Source organism: Vipera berus (assembly GCF_964194415.1).
Source record: "Vipera berus genome assembly, chromosome: 4".
NCBI lineage: Eukaryota > Metazoa > Chordata > Lepidosauria > Squamata > Viperidae > Vipera > Vipera berus.
The window spans coordinates 97302093-97321929 of record NC_138206.1 but is presented as its reverse complement, the minus strand read 5'-3'; the positions used below and the strand labels follow the sequence as shown (position 1 = coordinate 97321929).

General features: G+C 35.2%; 1 protein-coding gene across 2 annotated transcripts in view; it reads right to left on the bottom strand.

Annotated features, from left to right (window-relative positions):
* FARP1 (FERM, ARH/RhoGEF and pleckstrin domain protein 1) overlaps nucleotides 1-19837 on the bottom strand; it is a 162913-nt gene that overhangs the window by 37117 nt on the left and 105959 nt on the right. Inside the window, exons 11-16 of one of the 2 annotated variants that reach the window (XM_081326826.1) lie at nucleotides 18861-18929; nucleotides 17787-17862; nucleotides 16240-16480; nucleotides 4943-5133; nucleotides 4480-4569; nucleotides 343-476 (exon numbers count right to left, since the gene is read on the bottom strand). In XM_081326826.1, coding sequence (XP_081182952.1) covers nucleotides 343-476; nucleotides 4480-4569; nucleotides 4943-5133; nucleotides 16240-16480; nucleotides 17787-17862; nucleotides 18861-18929 — 801 coding nt within the window. The remainder of the gene's footprint in view (nucleotides 1-342; nucleotides 477-4479; nucleotides 4570-4942; nucleotides 5134-16239; nucleotides 16481-17786; nucleotides 17863-18860; nucleotides 18930-19837) is intronic. The other variant, XM_081326827.1, reaches the window with a different exon arrangement.

Genomic DNA, 19837 nt, shown 5'->3' with positions numbered 1-19837 from the left:
TATATACTAAAGAGAAGGAAAGTAAGATAATTTAAGATACACTAAAATATTTTTTAAAAAATTATACTTCTGTATTGCAAATGTCAAGCAAAAGCTTCTTAATAGTCTAAATAATAATATTTTTGCTCAAGTGTCTACTGAGATTGAAATTTGACGATTTTAAATCGTTAAAAGTAAATATCTGTTAGTCATACAGAAATCTGCTGCAGAATTCATAGTCTTAAGACTTTCATCCAGCTGGAACTGACAGTATATCCATCCTGGATAGGACATGGTAGAATAGAATGTAAAATATTTAGCATCAAAATGTCATTTTATTACAATAACTGCTGGAATTCTTACCACAAAGCAATTCGTTGTTCTACCTCCTTTAGAAAGTTGGTGTGAAATTTGTGCAAAGGTTCAAAGTTTGAAAAGATGAGGCTCTTCAGTGCTTCTGGCATGCAGTCATCTTTACTTACTGTGCTCTGGAACCACTACAAAAAACCAAGCATAGTAGTCAGAGGAACTCTTGGCACAGATATTCCTGGTTAGGATATGTGTATAGGGCAGGGGTAGGCAACCTCGGCTCTTTTATGACTCATGGACTTCAACTCCCAGAATTCCTGAGTCAGCATGTCTCAGCTTGGAAACCTCTCCCTTTCCCCTCAGCATGGCTGGCTCAGGAATTCTGGGAGTTGAAGTCCACAAGTCATAAAGCGGCCTAGGTCTAGGCCAGGAGCAGACAACCTTAGCTCTTTTATGACTCGTGGACTTCAGCTTCCAGAATTCCTGGGTCAGCATATGTCTCAGCTTGGAAACCTCTCCCTTTTCCCTCAGCATGGCTGGCTCAGGAATTCTGGGAGTTGAAGTCCACGAGTCACAAAAGAGCCGAGGTTGCCTACCCCTGGTATAGGGGAATCAGACAATACTTGTTTGGTGGTAACTATTAATAAATTAGTATTATAACATTGAACTTAGGTTTTTTTTAGCTTATTGCCAACAGGACAGCTTCTTTTATTTAAGAAACATGCTTCTACATTTAAGTTCTCCTGACCTAAAACAAGTGGAAAATATCTAATATCTCATTATTTTTTTAACCAGCAACTTCCATCTTTGATAGGTTTGTGTACATTGATGCAAAAAACATTAAATTTCTTGAGTTGTGCAGTCATTCTAAAATACCAGTTATTCAGAATCAGCAGAGGAATCACCAAGAAGAAACTATCCGTACTCTTCTGTTTAGATATTAAAACTATTCAGTGGGATAATTCCATGTTGTATTTGGAAAAGGGAAGATGTTTAGAATATCCCCATTCAGTGCTTTTCATGGTATATCTAAGCATATCCTAATGCAGAGCCTTGAGTTCAAATATCCAGGAAAGCTATAAAGTTCACAATCTATGGGAAAGTACTTGAGAAAAAAATATTTCTCTTTAGGATTCTACTGGAAAAGAGGAGCTGAGCAATTTTTCAGTTAATTTGGTGTTTTTACTCCATTAAGCAAGATGTAGACAGAACTGACAAAGCTATAGAATCCCAAATTAAGTTTTATCTGTATAGCCTCTGTTGAATTCCATTGTAGAAAGCTAAACATATCCTCTCTGGGAACACGCAGATTAGGATACTGTTGCTTAAACAATTGTTCTGTTTATTAAGCAGGAATCCTTTGATTCTCTTCCATTTTAAAATATTGCTGAAAGTGATGAAACAGTAATGACAAATGATACTAAGAATGCTGTTTTGTGGGTATATAGAAATGAGATAAAGATCCAAAATACAAAGCATTAAAACTGCAACAAAATAAAGGGGAAAAACTATCAGAAACCATCTATGCTTTTTTTAAACACAAACACACACACACACACACACACACACACACACACACACACACTTAAATGTTTATCCTCCGCTACTTAGATGAAATTCCAACCACGTCAGAAACATTTTGTGATTAAATATGTCTGTGATGAAGATTATGCTGACTGGGGACTTCCGGTCTTGCATCATACCGATACAGTTGAGGGATTGCTGGGTTCCGCACCCCACAGCTGGTTTTGCCCTGCTAGGGGACCCTAAATGGGTCTAAAGTTGCCCCAGAGAGGCAGCGAAGGAAGGGCCCTCTGATGATCATGCAACAATGGCAGTTGATCTGTTTGATCCGGGGGAAGCCCTCCAAGCTGACAGGAGAAAAGCTAGCTACACCTCAGTGACTAGCCCAAGTTACCGGCAGCCAAAGTCCAAAAGCACTAACCAGAACAACTGTGAACAGCATGCTTGGAACTGGGTGAGAATATTTATCTTCTCTCTTCTATTTTGTAACCAATTTCCTGGAAAAGACCCCCAAGAAGCAAAAAAATCCTCTGAAAGTGAGGGGACTGCACCCCCACCCTTCCATAGACAGAAGTGGCGATTTAATTTTTATGGGAGACAGAAATATATTGAAATGAAGTTAATAATACTACAGTTTGGATAAATCTGAAAATTACGAAAACTGTTAAGATTTCACATCTGAAAGAGTATTGATGAAATTACAAGAAAATAACAAAGTTTTAGAAGTTGGAAAATGAATAACTGCTGACATCTAGTAGAAGATTAGAGCAGCTGCATTGACTCAGAAATTAGCAAGATGCCTAGAAATAAAGAACAACTTGTTCTTTCAACCTTAGTAACATCTAGCCAAATAGAGAACAGCTGGGAACAGAGGAAAGAAAATATACTGGGCCACCTACTACAGAGTGAGAACTATATTTGTTTTAAAAGCTGCTGACCTTCTGGGATTATAAATACTGAGCTGTGATCTCTAAGCTCAAGAATTGTTTGCAGAGGAAGAAAAACCTTGATTTTTGGCTAATCTTCTATGGGGGAACTTACTGGAAAGCTCTTAGGTGCTTTAATGGTTGAACATTCTGGACTGCAGTTTTGGCTACCTGATAATTGTAAGACCCCCTGAACAGAAGAACTGTTACAAAATACTGCTTTTAGTGGTGGTTTGACAATTGGAAATGCATTGGATTATAAAAACCATATATATAGATAAAAACTATGTAAGATTTGGTTGTTTGGACTTTAAGATTGGCTGGTTTGACAAGGATAATCACAGACTATGGTACCAGTGAAAGACTATCTGGAGGGGGGAGGAATAAAATGGATGTTCCATACCTATCTAAAAGTGGAAGGAAACCACACCTAATATCTCCTTCTGAAGGCCCCAGCCTGGAACATCAGAGATCTGCAGGAGCAATACTCCAAGACAAGGCAAATATTTTCCAGGAGGAAATGTATGCAATGCTGCGACAGATTCAAATGACAATGGTTTCAAATCATGATGAGATTAAAAACAACTTTGATGAAATAAATGAGCACATCTTTAACCTAAACTTACAATTAAAAAACCCTCAGAAAACGACAACAAAGAATGAACAAACAAACCAGTTAACAGAACACAAACTAGAAGACAGTGACCCAAAGAGAGAAGCTACAAATGAAGAGAACTACAGCTTAATGCAAAGAAAAGAAACATGCAAGACTTTGCCACAACAATGGAAATAGAAAAGATATTTTATTTTTCAGGAATTCAAAATAAACTTGAAGATAGGAAAGAAGATTTAACAAAATGGATTATAGAGCAGCCAGGAGAATCATTAGAGTTTGGGAGACAAAAAACGTACATCCTATTTAACATGTCTTTCCTATTCCCAACAACATTCACAAAAATACAGGAAGAATCCCCTGGAAAGCTGAAGAAGGCTAGAGTTAGATTCAAGAGATTTGATTTGACTTACCAGATGGAGTACTATATGATTAAACACTTGATTGAATATGGTTAAGAGAATAAATAAATTATGGATATAAAGGGACTCTACAGCAAGAGGGATAAAATATACAAGTAGTATAGTATTTTTTACAATATATGAAATGTAAAAATATTGGGATGGTATATGTGAATGAAAAGTTTGGATATTTAAAGGTAATTAACTTTGAGAAAATTATGACTGATAAGAATGGTTTGAATACAGAGGGGAAATTAAGCTTAAATAAGAATCTTGAAAACAGAACATATAGTGACTTAATAAGATGACTTTTATAAATACAATTGAAACAAGCTGATTAGAAAAGATGTTATATACTGATGTTACCGTTATTTGTACAAACACAAGAAAAATATTTATTCAATCTTGTATGTACCAAAAGTATTAATAACTATTTGTTGACAAAAGGAGAATACTACTGGAAGAAGAGAAGATCAAGGAAATATATCATTAATTAATAGATTGATTATGGAATTATAGAAATGAATTAATTTTTTAAATATATGAATCCAGACAACATGCTATTCACTAAGCACTAAAGATTGTTATTGTAAAAAATAAAAAAAAATATTAAAAAAGAGATTATGGTGACTGAGATAATGGGAGATGTAGTAAAAGACAGGAAAAAAATACTTTGGAAAAAATGGGCTGCATATTTTTAATTTAAGGGGGGAAAAGAGAAACATACCGATGTGATGACTTCAAGATCTTTCAGGTAAGTCCGTTCTGTAGTGGCAACTTCTTTAGCAATAAAGTATGCTTTGTCAGTTGGAAACCTCTGAAATTAGTCAGAAGACAAAGTGACTTTAATCTGTACTCAAATGACAATGATAGGGCTTTTACAGTCAGCTTTGGGTATTAAAAGAATTGGATGCTGCAAAATTACAGAGAATTAAGGAAAACTGACCAAGATCAGCAAATAGGAATAGCTATATTCCAAAAATATAAAATTTACAAAACTTCTAGAGTCAGAAGTGGTATATATGCATATAAATAGAGGCAACTCTGCCATCACTACTAAGTCCTACTGCTTATGTAGCTTAAGATGGTGAGAGAGAGCATGGAAATTTTTAAAACAGTCATCCATTGAAAGCAAAGAAAAAATGCTAAATGTTCTTTGCATACCTAATAGGTAGAGTCAACATCAGTACCTTTCTCCTGACCTCCTCTTCATCTTCCGCGCGGACTCCAGTTTGATCATTCAGCAAGGGACTGATCAATGGAGAAGCTTGCCTATTATCAGGACTCAAATTAGGAGACAAAGTTGCATTTGCTATGGCTGGTCCACCTTGAGAATTGATTGATAGTTCTGAAAGGTGAGGGCTGCCAGCAAGAGAGCCTGCTGAAGGAACAATACAATAAATTCAGAAATCTTTCATTTAGTAGATATGAAGATTAAATCCCCTCAACCCATTTAAGTAATAGGGTATCATAAGGTTCAGAGGAGCTATTTGTATTTAAATGGTTACAATCTTTTTGGCAGGGTTCTCTAAGTAGTAACATAAACTGTTCTGAATACAGACAACTGGTTGGAGTAAGTTTCACATTGCTTTAGCAGTGAAATTTTTTTATTATTCACTGCTTTCTTAGCCTCTATTGAATTGAATGTAACCAGCTCTAGACATCATAAATAGTTGTGGAAGATGTATAAGCCTTTCTTAGATCTCACATAACAAACAAGGTTGCTGTAAACAGTGAAGTTGCTACACTTGTCCTCAAACACTTCTCCCATTGTGTTCGTTCTTCATGCATAGCAGGAAAATAATAATGTCTCTAATTATGGTTTTGAATAAACTATTTATGTTATGCCTAAATAAAACAATTGATTTGTTCAATGTCCAAACCAAGATTAATCCAAATTTTTCATATCAGTTTGTCAACTAATTAAAATGAGACAAAACCATATTTATGTAACCAAATGCAATGGAAGTGGTTGCTTACTCAAAACCACAGCTAGGCAATTTACACTACATCCTTTCTTTTGAAAAAGAAGGAAAATGAAGACTCTTGCACTGTTTATGCTTAATTATCTGCAACTGAAATTGAGTAAAAATCATTTATAAGTAATAAAAGTCAAATTTCTCTACAAATATGATTACTGTTACCATCAGTTAATAATTACTATCTAATTTATATCATCCAGAGAAACAACTATTGTGATTTACTCATCCCACCCTATCTTCTCCATACATTTCCCTTATAACTTGATCCATTCCTTGAAAAGTGGGTGAATGGGTGAAGTCATAAGATAAGGAAGTCCATATTTAGATTAAATGGAATATTTAATTTCAGCCACTACTTCTTATAATTCCTAGAAGCAGCCTAGACTCCCTGTGTGTGTACAGTTTCATGAGGGGGCAGAATCACATCCAAAGAGGATCTTGCTATATATTTTTTCAGACTTCCATCTTCAGTTTTTAATATCTCAATCAAAGAAGGCATTACTGTAATTTTTGAAAACCCTTTTACTAATGCAGCCTGTCCATTTTTACTGCAGAAGGTGCTAAAGAAATGCCTAGGAGAAAGTCACATCTAGAACAGATGAAGTAAACTACTTCAGGCCTTCTGGCTATATCCAAGAAAATTAATACAGTATACCTTGATGAGTTGCTCCTTCGATTGTTTGGAATAGAAATGCTACATTGCAACAATAGAAGATGGATTATTTCAAAGCTTGTAATAGGACAGTTTCAAATGTGCACAGTTATGTTAAGTGCCTGACAGTACACATTTATGGCTATGTGAAATAGAACAGTGAAAAAAGTTTCAATTCCCTTTCCTTAGAAGACAAGTGGGTTACAGATTCTGCAAAGACACAGCATAAAAATCTATGGAGGTTTTTATAATGATACCAGCCATTTCTTTATATAACCTTTCCTTATGTCCCATACTTTCCACAGGATTTTAATTTAGAAAAGTGGATATGCTGTCAGCTAGGAAGTTATTAAGACCCAAAGCTAACATGCAAGTGAAATTCTGCAATGTTTCACACTCATTAATAAGTTTTCCTTTGTTGAAAATAATGTTAGAATTTTAATTTGCATCTGAGCATGGAAATACTAGGGAAATGCGGCATATGAGGGGAGCAGGATCTGGGAGTAATTTATTTTTCAGTAATATGTGTAATTAATGCATCTTTAAGTAAATCACCAAGATTCATATTCATCCCATTGTCTTTTCCAGCACCAAATTCCAACCCCAAGTTACAATGAGAAATTTGCCTGCGTTAAAGACTTTTGTTCTTAATATACTAAAAATCTGACAGAAAAGTCACAGCTTGTTAACACAATGTCAATTTTATTGACACTAGTACACAACCTTATACAATATTTTCATAATAAAGTGTCCACATATAAGGAAAAAGAGAGGAAAGGATTTATACTCATAAAAAGATACCTTCTAGGTTTATAACTAGTACATATTCAAACTACATTTACTAAGGAAATGGTGTCGTTTTAAATATGAAAGTAAAAAGGCAGGAATTCTGGTGCTACACTGGTCTCATGACAGGATGAAAACATACATTTCATTGTGAAAATATCTAAACTACCCAAACTAAACATAGTCTAAATCTCAAAGTTTTATAGACTTGCCAGATAAAAATTTAAATAATGGCAAATACACATCATTTTCTATTTATCTGGGAAGTGCTTAAAAAAAAGGAAGCTCTACCCCAAAGTTGTTCGGAAGCTCTGGTATTACATAGTATCCCGTATAGGGCTTTGGGGAACTTTCAGATTCACCTTCCTATGGGGCTGCAGAGAAGTCCCACATACAGGAATCCAAATTGCCCCAGGTAGCTAAGGAACTCATCACCCCAGACTAAGTATAGTAAGAACTGGCATTAAGCACTTATCTGTATTAAGCTGATAGGTGGGAGATTGTGTAGTAATTGAGCAGTGAAAGCTCAAATTAATGGATGTATCCAAATGTATCTGGGTTGCATTCCTAGAGGTTTTACTCAATATTGATCACTTATCAAAATATCTGGAAATCAAGAGATCGTGAATATACTCTAGGCCAAAAGATAACAACTATAATAGATTTGTAGGTTTTAAATGTTTTCTTTTCTAAATATGCATTTCTAGCAAAATTAATATTTTGTACCTTGCATGCCAAATAAATGGATTACTTTGTATTTATCAAAATGATCACGCACATCAGTGTTTTCCACTTTGCTTCTAAGAAAAACATTTCAGAGGGAGAAAGCTCCTATGTTTAACAACAGTTGGGGTTTTTTTCTGTTTTGAATAGCTCTTACAAAGAATAATCTTCATGTAAAAAACTGATAATGCAAAACATTATACTATTATAGTCTGAAGGTGTGGAATGCTTGCTATGTGCTGTATATTTTTATGCACAAATGTAAACTTTCTATAAAAAACCAGTGACATTTTAGTGCCCCCAAGATTCACACAATTTTAAATTGGTATCATGTGCATGATTTCCCCTGTAAGCAATGTAGAGAACTTATTGTTAATAAATGATTACGTTCATGATTACGTTCATGTAAAGCTTTGCCACAGTAGTAAAAATGGCGCTAATTCCTTTAAGGGGCTGCATCTTTATATAAATTAACATTCAATCTTTTACTTTACTCACAGGACTGAAGATGTTTCATTGCTTGATGCCTGTGCAACAAGGCCTTTTCCAAAATCAGATGTCCAGAAGAATATAGCAGATAATGCATGATTCCCTAAAAGAATTCTTCACAAGTGTATGAAAGGTTAAGCTTTCCTTTAGATTTCTAGACGTCATTAAATCAGAATATTTCTGAGCATTCCTAGATTGTGTTCCTACAGACCTCATAAATATTTATTATTTCAAATTTTGGTTGATATTAACTCGAGAGAGAAATGGAAATGTATTTCACACTCATGTTTATAAATAGCAAATGAAGTAATTTGCTGCCAATCAAACAGCTTACACTGATTTAACCATTATGGTTTTGGAAAACGTTAGAAAGAGGTTACACAATTTTGCATGCCTGTTTCATAAACTGCATGTATACAAAGTATGGTGCTTTTAACCATTTGAACAGAGATGCTTTAATTGTGCTCAAGAATCTTTTTAATAGACTTTGCGCAGGTCTATTAAGTAGAACTATTTTCAGTTGACAATCAGAACCAAAACCAAAACTTTTGTTAACTGTTCCAAACAGACATCTTCAAAGATGAATAGAAAGAGACACATTCAACAAAGAATGTATTAGAAAAATGCAGATACAAAATCAGAGCTCAAAAGCTGGCACCCATGATGGTTCTAATTATAAGCCTGTGGTAAATTCTAAATGCAGTACTGTTATTATTACTGAATCTCTTCCTAATTCAGTAATACAAGAAAGTTGCATGGAGGGATAAAAAGGGCCGTAGAGGCTCAGAAATCAATATTCGTATTCTGCTCCGAATCAGAATGACATAATATATCTTCCCATGGAGAAAAAGTATTACGTTAGGAGGTAGGGAACAGTGCTCATGTTTTCTTCTCCCTACCTCAAAAAGAAATTCATTTTGGGCAAAATTATTAAAGGAACAGAATACATTTTTCTGACTTTAATAATAATAATAATTGCTGCTGAGGAAGTGATATAGTGTATTATCCACAGGGAAAAATGGGAAGGAAGAAAAAGCTAGATTCCTAAGCTTAACAAGGAAAACCATGATAATGGTGATGGTGAATGATACTGTATGTGAATTTGGAAGATCATACTAAGAACACATACTTGATCAAGCAATTCAGCCAATAATTTCAGAGCACAATAAGCAAAGGAGTGTTTTAAAGCAATATACCAGCCAGAAAGAGTGGAAAACTTTCAGTACAAGGAACAGAAAGCAAAACAAATTTAAGATCATGCATATAGGTGAATAAATAGATTTGTCTTGACATGCTTACAAACAATCAGCAAATTCATAACTAGGTTTAGCAGCCAGTAACACCTCTTGAATACAAATTTCAGGATAAAGTGATATAAAATAGAATTAAACAGTGGCAAGTACAAAACTGAGCAGTAACCACAGCAGTTAAGAGTATAGTTGAATACTTTTGACAGAAAAAAAAATGACAGGGCATTGCAAACTTTCTAATGGCGGAATAGGATGTGTGAATTTAAAAGAATAAGGTGTTGCTCTTTTCTATATTTTTTCTACCACTGAGAAAAACTGAAAAAAAGATGACCCTTTCTTTAAATATAAATACAAAAACAAACAAAATAACTACGCATTAAACAGTGCTTAATGTAATCTATGCATAATGGGCTATGGATCCATTGTCTATTGTCTATTTTGGCTTAATCTCTCTCAGTACAGCAGTGACTTTGCTTAAGAGAAATTTTGTATTTAGAATAATTTTTAAATTATTCTTGATATTTCTTTTACTAAGAAATGAAGGGCCATGTGTTCCACAGAGTTAATATATGGTTCCAATATGTGCCTGAAGTCACTATTGTTCATCATATTTGTTTTCATTTTTGAATTTTGCAAAGCAGGGTCCTACAAAATTCAAAATTTTACAGATGAATCACAGTAGCATTCTGCATTAGGTCAGCCTCTAGGAAAGGGATATTGGGGTGAGTGATAAACAATGCAAAGAACATAAGATATATCATGCTCTTAGTATAAAGATAGAATAGTGCAAAAAAAAGCTTTTTCCTTACATAGAGGCACATGCTGATAAAACAATGCAAACAGTGAAATAACTAAAAAAAAGTTATAACCTTATTAAACAAATGACAAGAATGAGCATGAAAATCCCAGCAATTTTTAAACTGATCTTAATGTTAGACTTAGATTTAGAATTTGTAATATGACCAGAAAAGAAATGGATGATAGAAATAAGGCAGTAATTTATATCTCAGATTTTGTTAGTTGGGCAATCTAAGAAAAAAAAGATGGCCAATCTAAGAAATTCTAATAAGCAAGAGCTCTGTAAACTGAAGGGGGCTTCATATTTTGCTTCATGATTTTTTTGAAGCCAAAATCTGCATTATTCACACTGGAATCTCAGCATTCCTTAACATAATCCGCTAAAGATAGGAATGATGACACTTTGCTTCTAATGTACATACGCAGATAAAATTGATGAGGTTTGTTTTCCCTGTTTTGAAAAGTGACATGATAAATTTGTTTTAACTGCTAATGTTCTATGGGGGGAGAGGAGGCAGAATTGGGGAAAAGCAGTGCCAGAGAGTTGCTTTGGAAAGAACATTGGCAAATAAATAACAAATTATCTCATTGCAGTAGATATGTAAAAAAAATAAGCCCAAAGCAAAAAGAGTGATCGTATTGATTTTATTGAGAATAGCCCTATTTTTTCAGATTTTTCTTAAATCCTCCTCTCTATAAGTAACTCAAGGCAGTGAACATAACTAATACTCCTTCTTCCTCCTATTTTCCCCATAACAACAAACCTGTGGTGCCTAAATTGAAACTGTAACTCATAGTTTCCTGATTTCTAATCTGGTGCCTGAACCACTAGACCAGAGGTATCAAACTCGTCATGTCATGATGTATCACAATTTTTTTTCCATTGCCGGCAATGGGGTGGGCGTGGATTCACCATGACACATCTGTCCCACGGGCCAACAGTTTGACACCCCTGCACTAGACCAAATTGGCTGTTTCAATTTTAAAAATGTTATCATTTTATCCTTTATAGAAACTACTAAATTCACACATCTCTTTAATAATAGTTGATGTCTAAGTAGGAATAATTAAATTAAAATATGTGGTATATGGGGAGGACAGATCCTCCAAATAATGAATAATATAGTACCTTAATTATTATTACCAGATGGATTAAACACGTGTATTATTTTAAATGGAGTAAAAAAGGAAGAATAGTAATGGAAAGATTCTCTCTCATTAAGAAACAAACATGCAAGCAACGGTTCATTCATGGACCACCAAGCATATCAAGAGTCAGGAAATAATGACATTCTTGAAAAATCATTTTTAATTGAGAATTATTTGTTATATTTCATAGAAACGACAAAAGAAGATGATGTATTCTGGAAGAATAGAGAAATGAGTTTCCCTCCTTCTGGAATATTATTTTTCAAGAAAAATATGGAATATATGTGTTTGTTTTTGTGTGTATACACACACGCACACAGACATAATAATTTCCCCCCCCCCAAAAAAAAACCCAGGGAAAATGTTAGGATAGGGGTGCTGTTTCCATGAATGATCAAAGTGAACATTTTGTTTAATCTTTTACCTACTGTTAAAAGGTATGTTTATTGCTTTATTACAGAATTTCAATAATATTTAATCTATCAAAGAGACACAAGTATAGACAAGGAAATGGCCAAGAGATTCTAATTTTTATATTTTATATTTATATTTTTGAGTCAGTTAGAAATCTAGAGTGTCTCTTGATATGGTTCATAATTTTATGCTAGCAATAACATTTAATGTGATTTTAAAGAAACTTAAATCTGAGAAGATGACTGTTTATTTGCTACAGTCAAGTGCTCATGTCTGTTGCATGCATCAGTTCCATGAGTATTATGCCAAAAATGCTCTGCATATTTATAGCATCATTAGAAAACATCAGGCTTCTTTTTAAACTTTCAGGTTTAAAAGAGGATGAAAAATGATAAATTGATATTAATACACACTCATCAAACCCCAAACCAGTATTTGCTGGAATTAAGAACATTGGACTGAAGAATATAGGTGAACTATTATTATGATCCATTGCACAGTTAGCCAGATTGGATTTGGCATGTTTATCCACCTAATCAATTCTTCCCAAGGACATTATTATTATTATTATTATTATTATTATTATTATTATTATTATTATTATTATTATTATTATTATTCACATTCATCTAAAATAACAAAGCAAGCACATTTATTTCAATCACAGAAAAGGAGCTGTTTAAGTTACATCACAAGATTGTGTTTTGCATAATGAATATGAAATGTTTATCACTTAAAAATATGCATGGCTGGCATTGGATGTTCTTGCTTGACATATGAGCAAATTGGCCTGCACGCTGAATTACATGTAAAATCCCATATATTTCTTAATCTTTCTTACAATATTTGGTAAACTGCTGCGGCTTATCAACATTCTTAGTCATATAAAATTAATATTAGATATATTTCATGGATCTGATTTGCCAATTCTGATTAAAGTAACATAATTGAAGTAACTAGTGGTAATGAGAATCCCTAATCCACCCATGTTTGCCATACAAAACATTAGATTTATACTTCTATACCACAGATGTCAAACTCGATTGCATCACATGTCATATCATGATGTATCGCGACATTTTTTGCCTTGGCGGAGCTGGGGTGGGCGTGGCTTGTGAGTGATGCATCTGGCCCGTGGGCCACCAGTTTGACACCCCTGTTCTATAGTGATTTTTGTTTAGATATATTTTAAAGCAAGCATTCAGAAAATTAAAGGCAATAATTTGACAAACTATTCTAAGCCCCAATTTGATTCCCTTGACTACATGAAATAAAATCTCCTCATTTTTTCTAACTACAGAGTAGTAGATTTGCCTATCTATTTTCTTGTTATCTACTGCCAAAACAAGTATCTGAACTGTATGCCTATAAGGTCTGTAACCCATATTAAGCAGTTACTAGGGTAGAAAAAGAGAACATAATTAAGTCTGAGCACATTAACTGTTCCTATGTATATGCCTAAATTCCCAAAGCTGGACAGCAAGTTGGTAAAAAAAAATTAAAAGGTAATCCTTTGAGATTTTTACATAAATCTGAAATTTTCAGTTTCCAGTCAGCCTGCATAATTACAGAGATAATTTTGCTTACAAGATGTCATTTTTTCTTATATTAGCTGAAACATATAAACTGAAGTCCAAAAAGAGATTGGTGAATTTTGGAGAAGGCTCATTTAGTGCAAAAAGTTGCCTCTCATAAGAAGAGTTAAATCATTACCACATTTGGCATCTACATACTGAGTTCAATCCAAATATTTATACAGATTTACTATTTCTTTTTGAAGGCTTCAGAAATAGTTACCAACATTTCCTGTGGTTGTTCTATAAACCCAGGAAGCCATTAAAGCTCTGCTTTTAAAACAATTCTGAAACTTATATAGAATCAACTACATGCAGCAAAAATTTGCTAATTCCATTTCTTATTTCTGATGCTTTTCTTTCAGTGTTACCCACAAAAACACATTACATAACAATGCTAAGGACAGGTAATAAACATTTTATTTTGCCTGGGCATAAATTTTTATATCAAGGAAGTTCCTCTAAATGCAAGAATTCAGTTAAAATACTGTTCATTTAATGAACTCCTGAATGTTTATGCTCCCTCTTCTTAAATCATTAAATGTGATTTGAAATATTTTATGCCTTGACAAATATGTAAGCATGCAAGCCGTTATGCTGACTAGACATAGGATAGTGACTTTTTCTCTTGAAAAAGTTGGATTACGTATATATAGCATGTATACAGAAGCTGTACACATGTGGTTCATATCGTTCCTCACTCAGCTGAGAATATATGTGTGAAAATTAGTTTCATGTTTTAATTCCCATCTGAATGGCTTAACTATTGCTGAGAACTTTGCAGAATCAATTGTGCCGAGTTTAATTTTATAACAACATTCTAGAATTCTAAAATTCTTCTAGAAACCATGAGGCTTTTCAAATAATTGCTCCAGGATTCCATTTTTAAAATCCCAGTTTTTTTCTCTTTTCTGTTACTTCAGTATATCCAAACAGAAATGTTAGATGTTTAAAATAAAAATCTGACATTTGTAATACTTCAAATATGTCTGATATATAATGCTGATGGGTAATACATTGCATTAGTTCTTATAAAAATGCATAATCAAACCTTGTAAAAAGTACTTGCTTAAATATCAAATTTCTTTCATTTTGACTACAGTATAAAACTTGAAATAGAGGCACTGAACAGTAAGTTCCCCTCAGTACGAGAGAAATATTTATTTATATAACATTATGCTGTTTCAAAAACAGCAGTGGCTGCAGCCCTAAACACATCTACTCAGGGATAAATCCTAATGAGAAAAGTAGTAAGCTATTTCTAAATAAGAACCAACATTACTGATCTGCAAGTCATTTCTTTCTGTTTATCCTGCTTAGACTTCATTAAGTGCGCCATTTATAGCAATAAGTCCTTTTTCTTAATGAAAAATCTACTGCCAAGATTAGCTTCTCTTTCAAAAACAAATATGCCACCATTATATTTTATTGTAAACCACTTTAAACTACCATATCAAATTCTTCATCTATCATCTCATTAATATCATTCTAAATGTTAAAGGTCAATGTTTTTTTTTCTTGATAATTAAATAACAGCAGGTATCCTCTTATAACTTGGACAATTCCCAGTTAAAGTTCATATAGTTAGTCTCTTATTGAGACAGAATATAAGCTGTAAATGCTAAGCTGTGGAAAGCTACTCCAACAGTGATTTGACTGGATATTCCTTAGCTCTTCTTAGAAAGACTGTCCAAGAATCTCAACAACTGAGGACATGAGCACCCTCTTCGTCATCTTCAGCTTCTTTACTTAACTGAAGACTGCTAGAGAGATACTTATTTCTAGACCCTAAAGACGAACTCAGTACTATGGGATTACTAAATACAAGAGGCTGTGTGAAAGGATTAAACATTTCTGAATCAGAGTCACTAGACTCTGTTCCACTGCTTGTAGACCCTTCCATCATTTGTATAGTAGACATACCCCTGGCATACAAGGATTGCATGATGGGACTTTGTTTTGATGGTGCAGTTGCTGGCATACCATTTGCCATACTTTTGCCTTCTAAAGGGACCATTTTAACCATTTGCCTTTTACAAAACCCCTCTGCTGTATATTCTTGAGCTGGAGTTGAAGATCCTTGGCTCAAAATAAATGGATCTGTTTCAGATTTGTTACAAGCATTCTTAAATCTTTGCAATGGGGGTCTTTGCAAAACTGGGGAAAACCTGGTATAATTATGGTAGCTAAAAGTATGTCCATCATTATTTTTCCTCTTTGCCCTACATTCTTCAGGGATTTGAGTACCTGGACTGCCAATACTCATGAGGGGACTTGATCTTTTGCTGCTTGAATGCAAGGGAGTAGCCAGTGGACTACGGATATCTGGGCCATTAAACATTTCTTCAACCAGTGTACTATGCTGTGGGAATCTGAGATTCTGACCAAGAGAAAAGGACATATTACCAGAGCTGTTATCAGTGCAGTCTTCCATGACCTTGTAGAATGCCTTTATAGGGGAGGTAGAGGATTCCTTGTACCTATTTTTATGATATTCACCCCTACAATCAACATGGACTCCACTGGTCAAATCACCCTCATAATTGTCATTTGTTTGGGAATGTGACTGACTCATTTGCCCTCTGAGGAGATCGTACTCGCTATCTACATCACTGCAGTCAATAAAAGGTATTGATGTGCTACTGCCATGAGTAGCTCTGGATGCAGGACCTGTGCTTGGCTGCTGTGTCTGAGATCTGCTGAACTGTGACCTGTCCTTTACGACCTCCTCTTCCTCCTCCATCGTTGCCATTGTAGTACCATCTATCCCCTGGCCTTCCTTAGGGCTTTTTTTCTGGGAAGAAATTGTGTGTGGTCCACCATCTTCCACTGAAATATTTAATTCCTTTCCCTGTTGGCAGCTTTGCACAACCAGGGAATCAGCACCATCTCCATAGGTAAAACTAGAACTCTGGAAAGAGAAAGGAAGAAATGTGATACAGGAGGCAATAAATTATCATCAATCTTTATAGCAACTGTTTTACAAATTCAACATAAATAGGACTCTCTTCAGTATAAGAAACTCTTTATTTTCAGCTGCCCCCCCATTAAAACCACCTTGGATATTACACCTAGCGCAGGGGTGTCAAACTTGCAACGTCACGTGACATGTTGCAACGTATCGTGACTTTTTTGCCATTGCCGGCAATGGGGTGAGGCGCGGTTTTGCTATGATGCATCCGGCCCGCGGGCCAGCAGTTTGACACCCCTGATCTGAAAACACTGACAGAAAATTCCAATACAGCAAATGACTCAATCTATCCCAGTTCAAATTAAACCCTTCCATGAAGATGCCAAAAGCAATACCATAACAAAAAAAACCCACTTCCATAAAATTGCATGGCACAGAAAAGAATGAACTGGGGTTGAGAGTAGGAGAGGGAAAGGGAAAGGAAGGATTTAAGAGGACGAGATTCAGCGATCATTTGTTCTGTTTTAAAAGTGAGGGAGTCTTGAGCTCACACTCCTATTATCTGCCATGGTCGCAACGACTTAAGAAGAGCTGAAGATAGAGAGGTAAAAATAAGTGTGTGTTTCACTTACAGCAGGGGTCTTCAAACTTGACCCTTTTATGACTTGTGGACTTCAACTCCCAGAATTCCTCAGCCAGGCACACTGGCTGAGGAATTCTGGGAGTTGAAGTCCACAAGTCATAAAAGGGCCAAGTTTGAAGACCCCTGACTTACAGTATCTCATCACTGTTGCTTAGTCTCTGAGCAATGGCACATCCTCTTATTAGTGAACAGATTGACATACTTTCTCTTTCGTTTAATTTGTCATCATTGCTTATTCTTGACATTTTTATTATCCTTTTGATCTATTCTTTCCCCAACATCCATTTCCAAGCATTTACATTACTTTGTACACAATGTTTCAACTGTATTTATTTAGACCTCATTTGTTTAAACAATTCTTCAAGATTGATTTTGGTCAACTTCCTTTGGGAATGTGTCTATATCTCCTCTTGTTCTTTGTCCTTACAAACAATGCCACACCCCCGTTAGAACTCCCAGATTTGCGTGAATTTGCTAAATACTCAGTTTCAGTATGGTAAAGCTCTTGTTGAAGTTAAATTCTTTCTGTCTGTTTGCATTTTCCATTTATTCAGCAGCATTCCCATTCAAGCAATTTGTTTGCACTCCTTAAATAACAATACACAACAAAAAACAAAGCAGCATTTGGATTTTTAGTTAGCAAAAGCATGAAAAATAACTGACTTGTTTTGGCACCATGGAAAGTTGCTCTGTAGATTTTGGAGTCAGACTCCTAACAGAATGGATCTTGCTGTGTTTTCTGTGGAGAGAAAAAGTGCCACTGAAGCAGGGACAGTCACGGTTGTTTGCCTTGAGCTTTTGGAAGAAAGGCGGACTATAAAATTAACCAACAAAATTAATTAAAAATTAAAAATGTTTGCAGCCAACTCCTTCATTAACTCTTGTAGTAATTATGGAAAACAAAAACCCCAAATAAACATATTGCTTTTGGGATGCGTATGTGGGGGGGTGTCATTATGGTGAGATATATATACTTCACTAATATATTTCAAAAACTTAAGGAAAGGAGGACCTCTGATTCCAAAATCTGACTCAGAATGTAAAACCTGTTGCTAAAATCAAGATTTAACTCATCATGTTACAGAGGGCTTTGGAAATAGATCTGGCAATGGCATGCCAAAACCCACTCTACTATTGTCTAACATTTCACCACTAGTAGATAAATTGATTTTTTTTAAAGCAGAAAAACATTAAACATTAGTAACAGTATAATCCAAAGACTGTTTTGGAACATCTGTCATCAGAGCTACCTTCTTTGGACAGAAAACCTCTTCTGCTCTTAGCGTAATTCTCTGTCAGCCAAGTCAGAGCTCTCCCAGCAGAAGCACTAAGCTGGCTGAAAGCTTCAGAAGAGGTGATTCTAATAAAAAGATAACATGCAGGAGCTGGCAAGTTGGAACTATTTACTCAAAGGGGACAAAGAGCAATACAGTTAGTCACTGAACAAATGTTCTCAGAGTCAAAATACCACTATTTCGGCTAGAAGAGCAAGTAGCTAAAGGCTTTTGGATGGGGAAAAATACGCAACACTTTGCTTTTCCTGCATTCATGGCTGCTTTTCTTTCACCAAACGTGCAACCAACTTTTATCCCAACTGCCTCTTATCCCAACTGCCTTTTATCCCAACTGCCAACTATCATGTGGCTAATTAAGAAAAATCCTGAACAAGGGAAAGATCTTAAAAACAAATGATATATCATCATCATCACCGTCACCATCATCAAAAGTATCTCAAACCTCTCAAATTGCACTTTTTTATGTCCTCCTTCTTTAACATAGTCAAGGACTTGCTTCTGAGTTCGGCCACTAAGGGGAAGGAAGGAGGGAGGGAGAGAAAGGGAAGGAGGGAGAGAAAGAAACAATTATAAAAAACAGAAAATTAATAACTAATAACATTGTTTTGGGGGTTTATTCCTATATGTTCTTACTGCATTTTGTTTTCTTATGGGCAGTAAAGGTAAAGGTAAAGGTTCCCCCGCACATGCGTGCTAGTAGTTTCCGACTCTAGGGGCCGGTGCTCATCTCCGTTTCAAAGCCGAAGAGCCAGCGCTTCTCCGAGAACATCTCCGTGATCATGTGGCCGGCATGACTAGATGCCAAAGGTGCACGGAACGCTGTTACCTTCCCACCGTAGTGGTCCCTATTTTTCTACTTGCATTTTTTACGTGCTTTCGAACTGCTAGGTTGGCAGAAGCTGGGACGAGTAACAGGCAGTCAACTCTGTTATGCGGCACTTGGGGTTTGACCCGCCAAACTGCCGACGTTCTGATCGACAAGCTCAGCGTCCTAACCCACTGAGCCACCGTGTCCCTTTACCTATGGGCAGTAGCTGATGTCAGAAAAAAAATGGATGAAAAGTGCAGTATGCATTGTTATCGTTCTACTTATGGCTCTGAAAATAGCCTCTGTGCTGTTAAGTCAACTACTCTAAAAATAATATTAGAAAGTCTACTGGTTTTATGATCTTTAAGAGGCTCAAATATTAATTATATTATTTGTAGGCACTGGCAACAACTGAGTGCCTTAATATTAAATGCAATCCTTTGGCTACATCCCGAGAGAGCTCATAAACTTTCTAAGAAGACAGAGAAAACAAAAACTAAATATTGCAAAAAATACTGAGATTGGTAACAGTACTATATATTGTAAATTCCAGTAGTCTTACAGTTATTATTTATTTATTTATTATTCTGCTAATTACCCCAAGAAAAGGT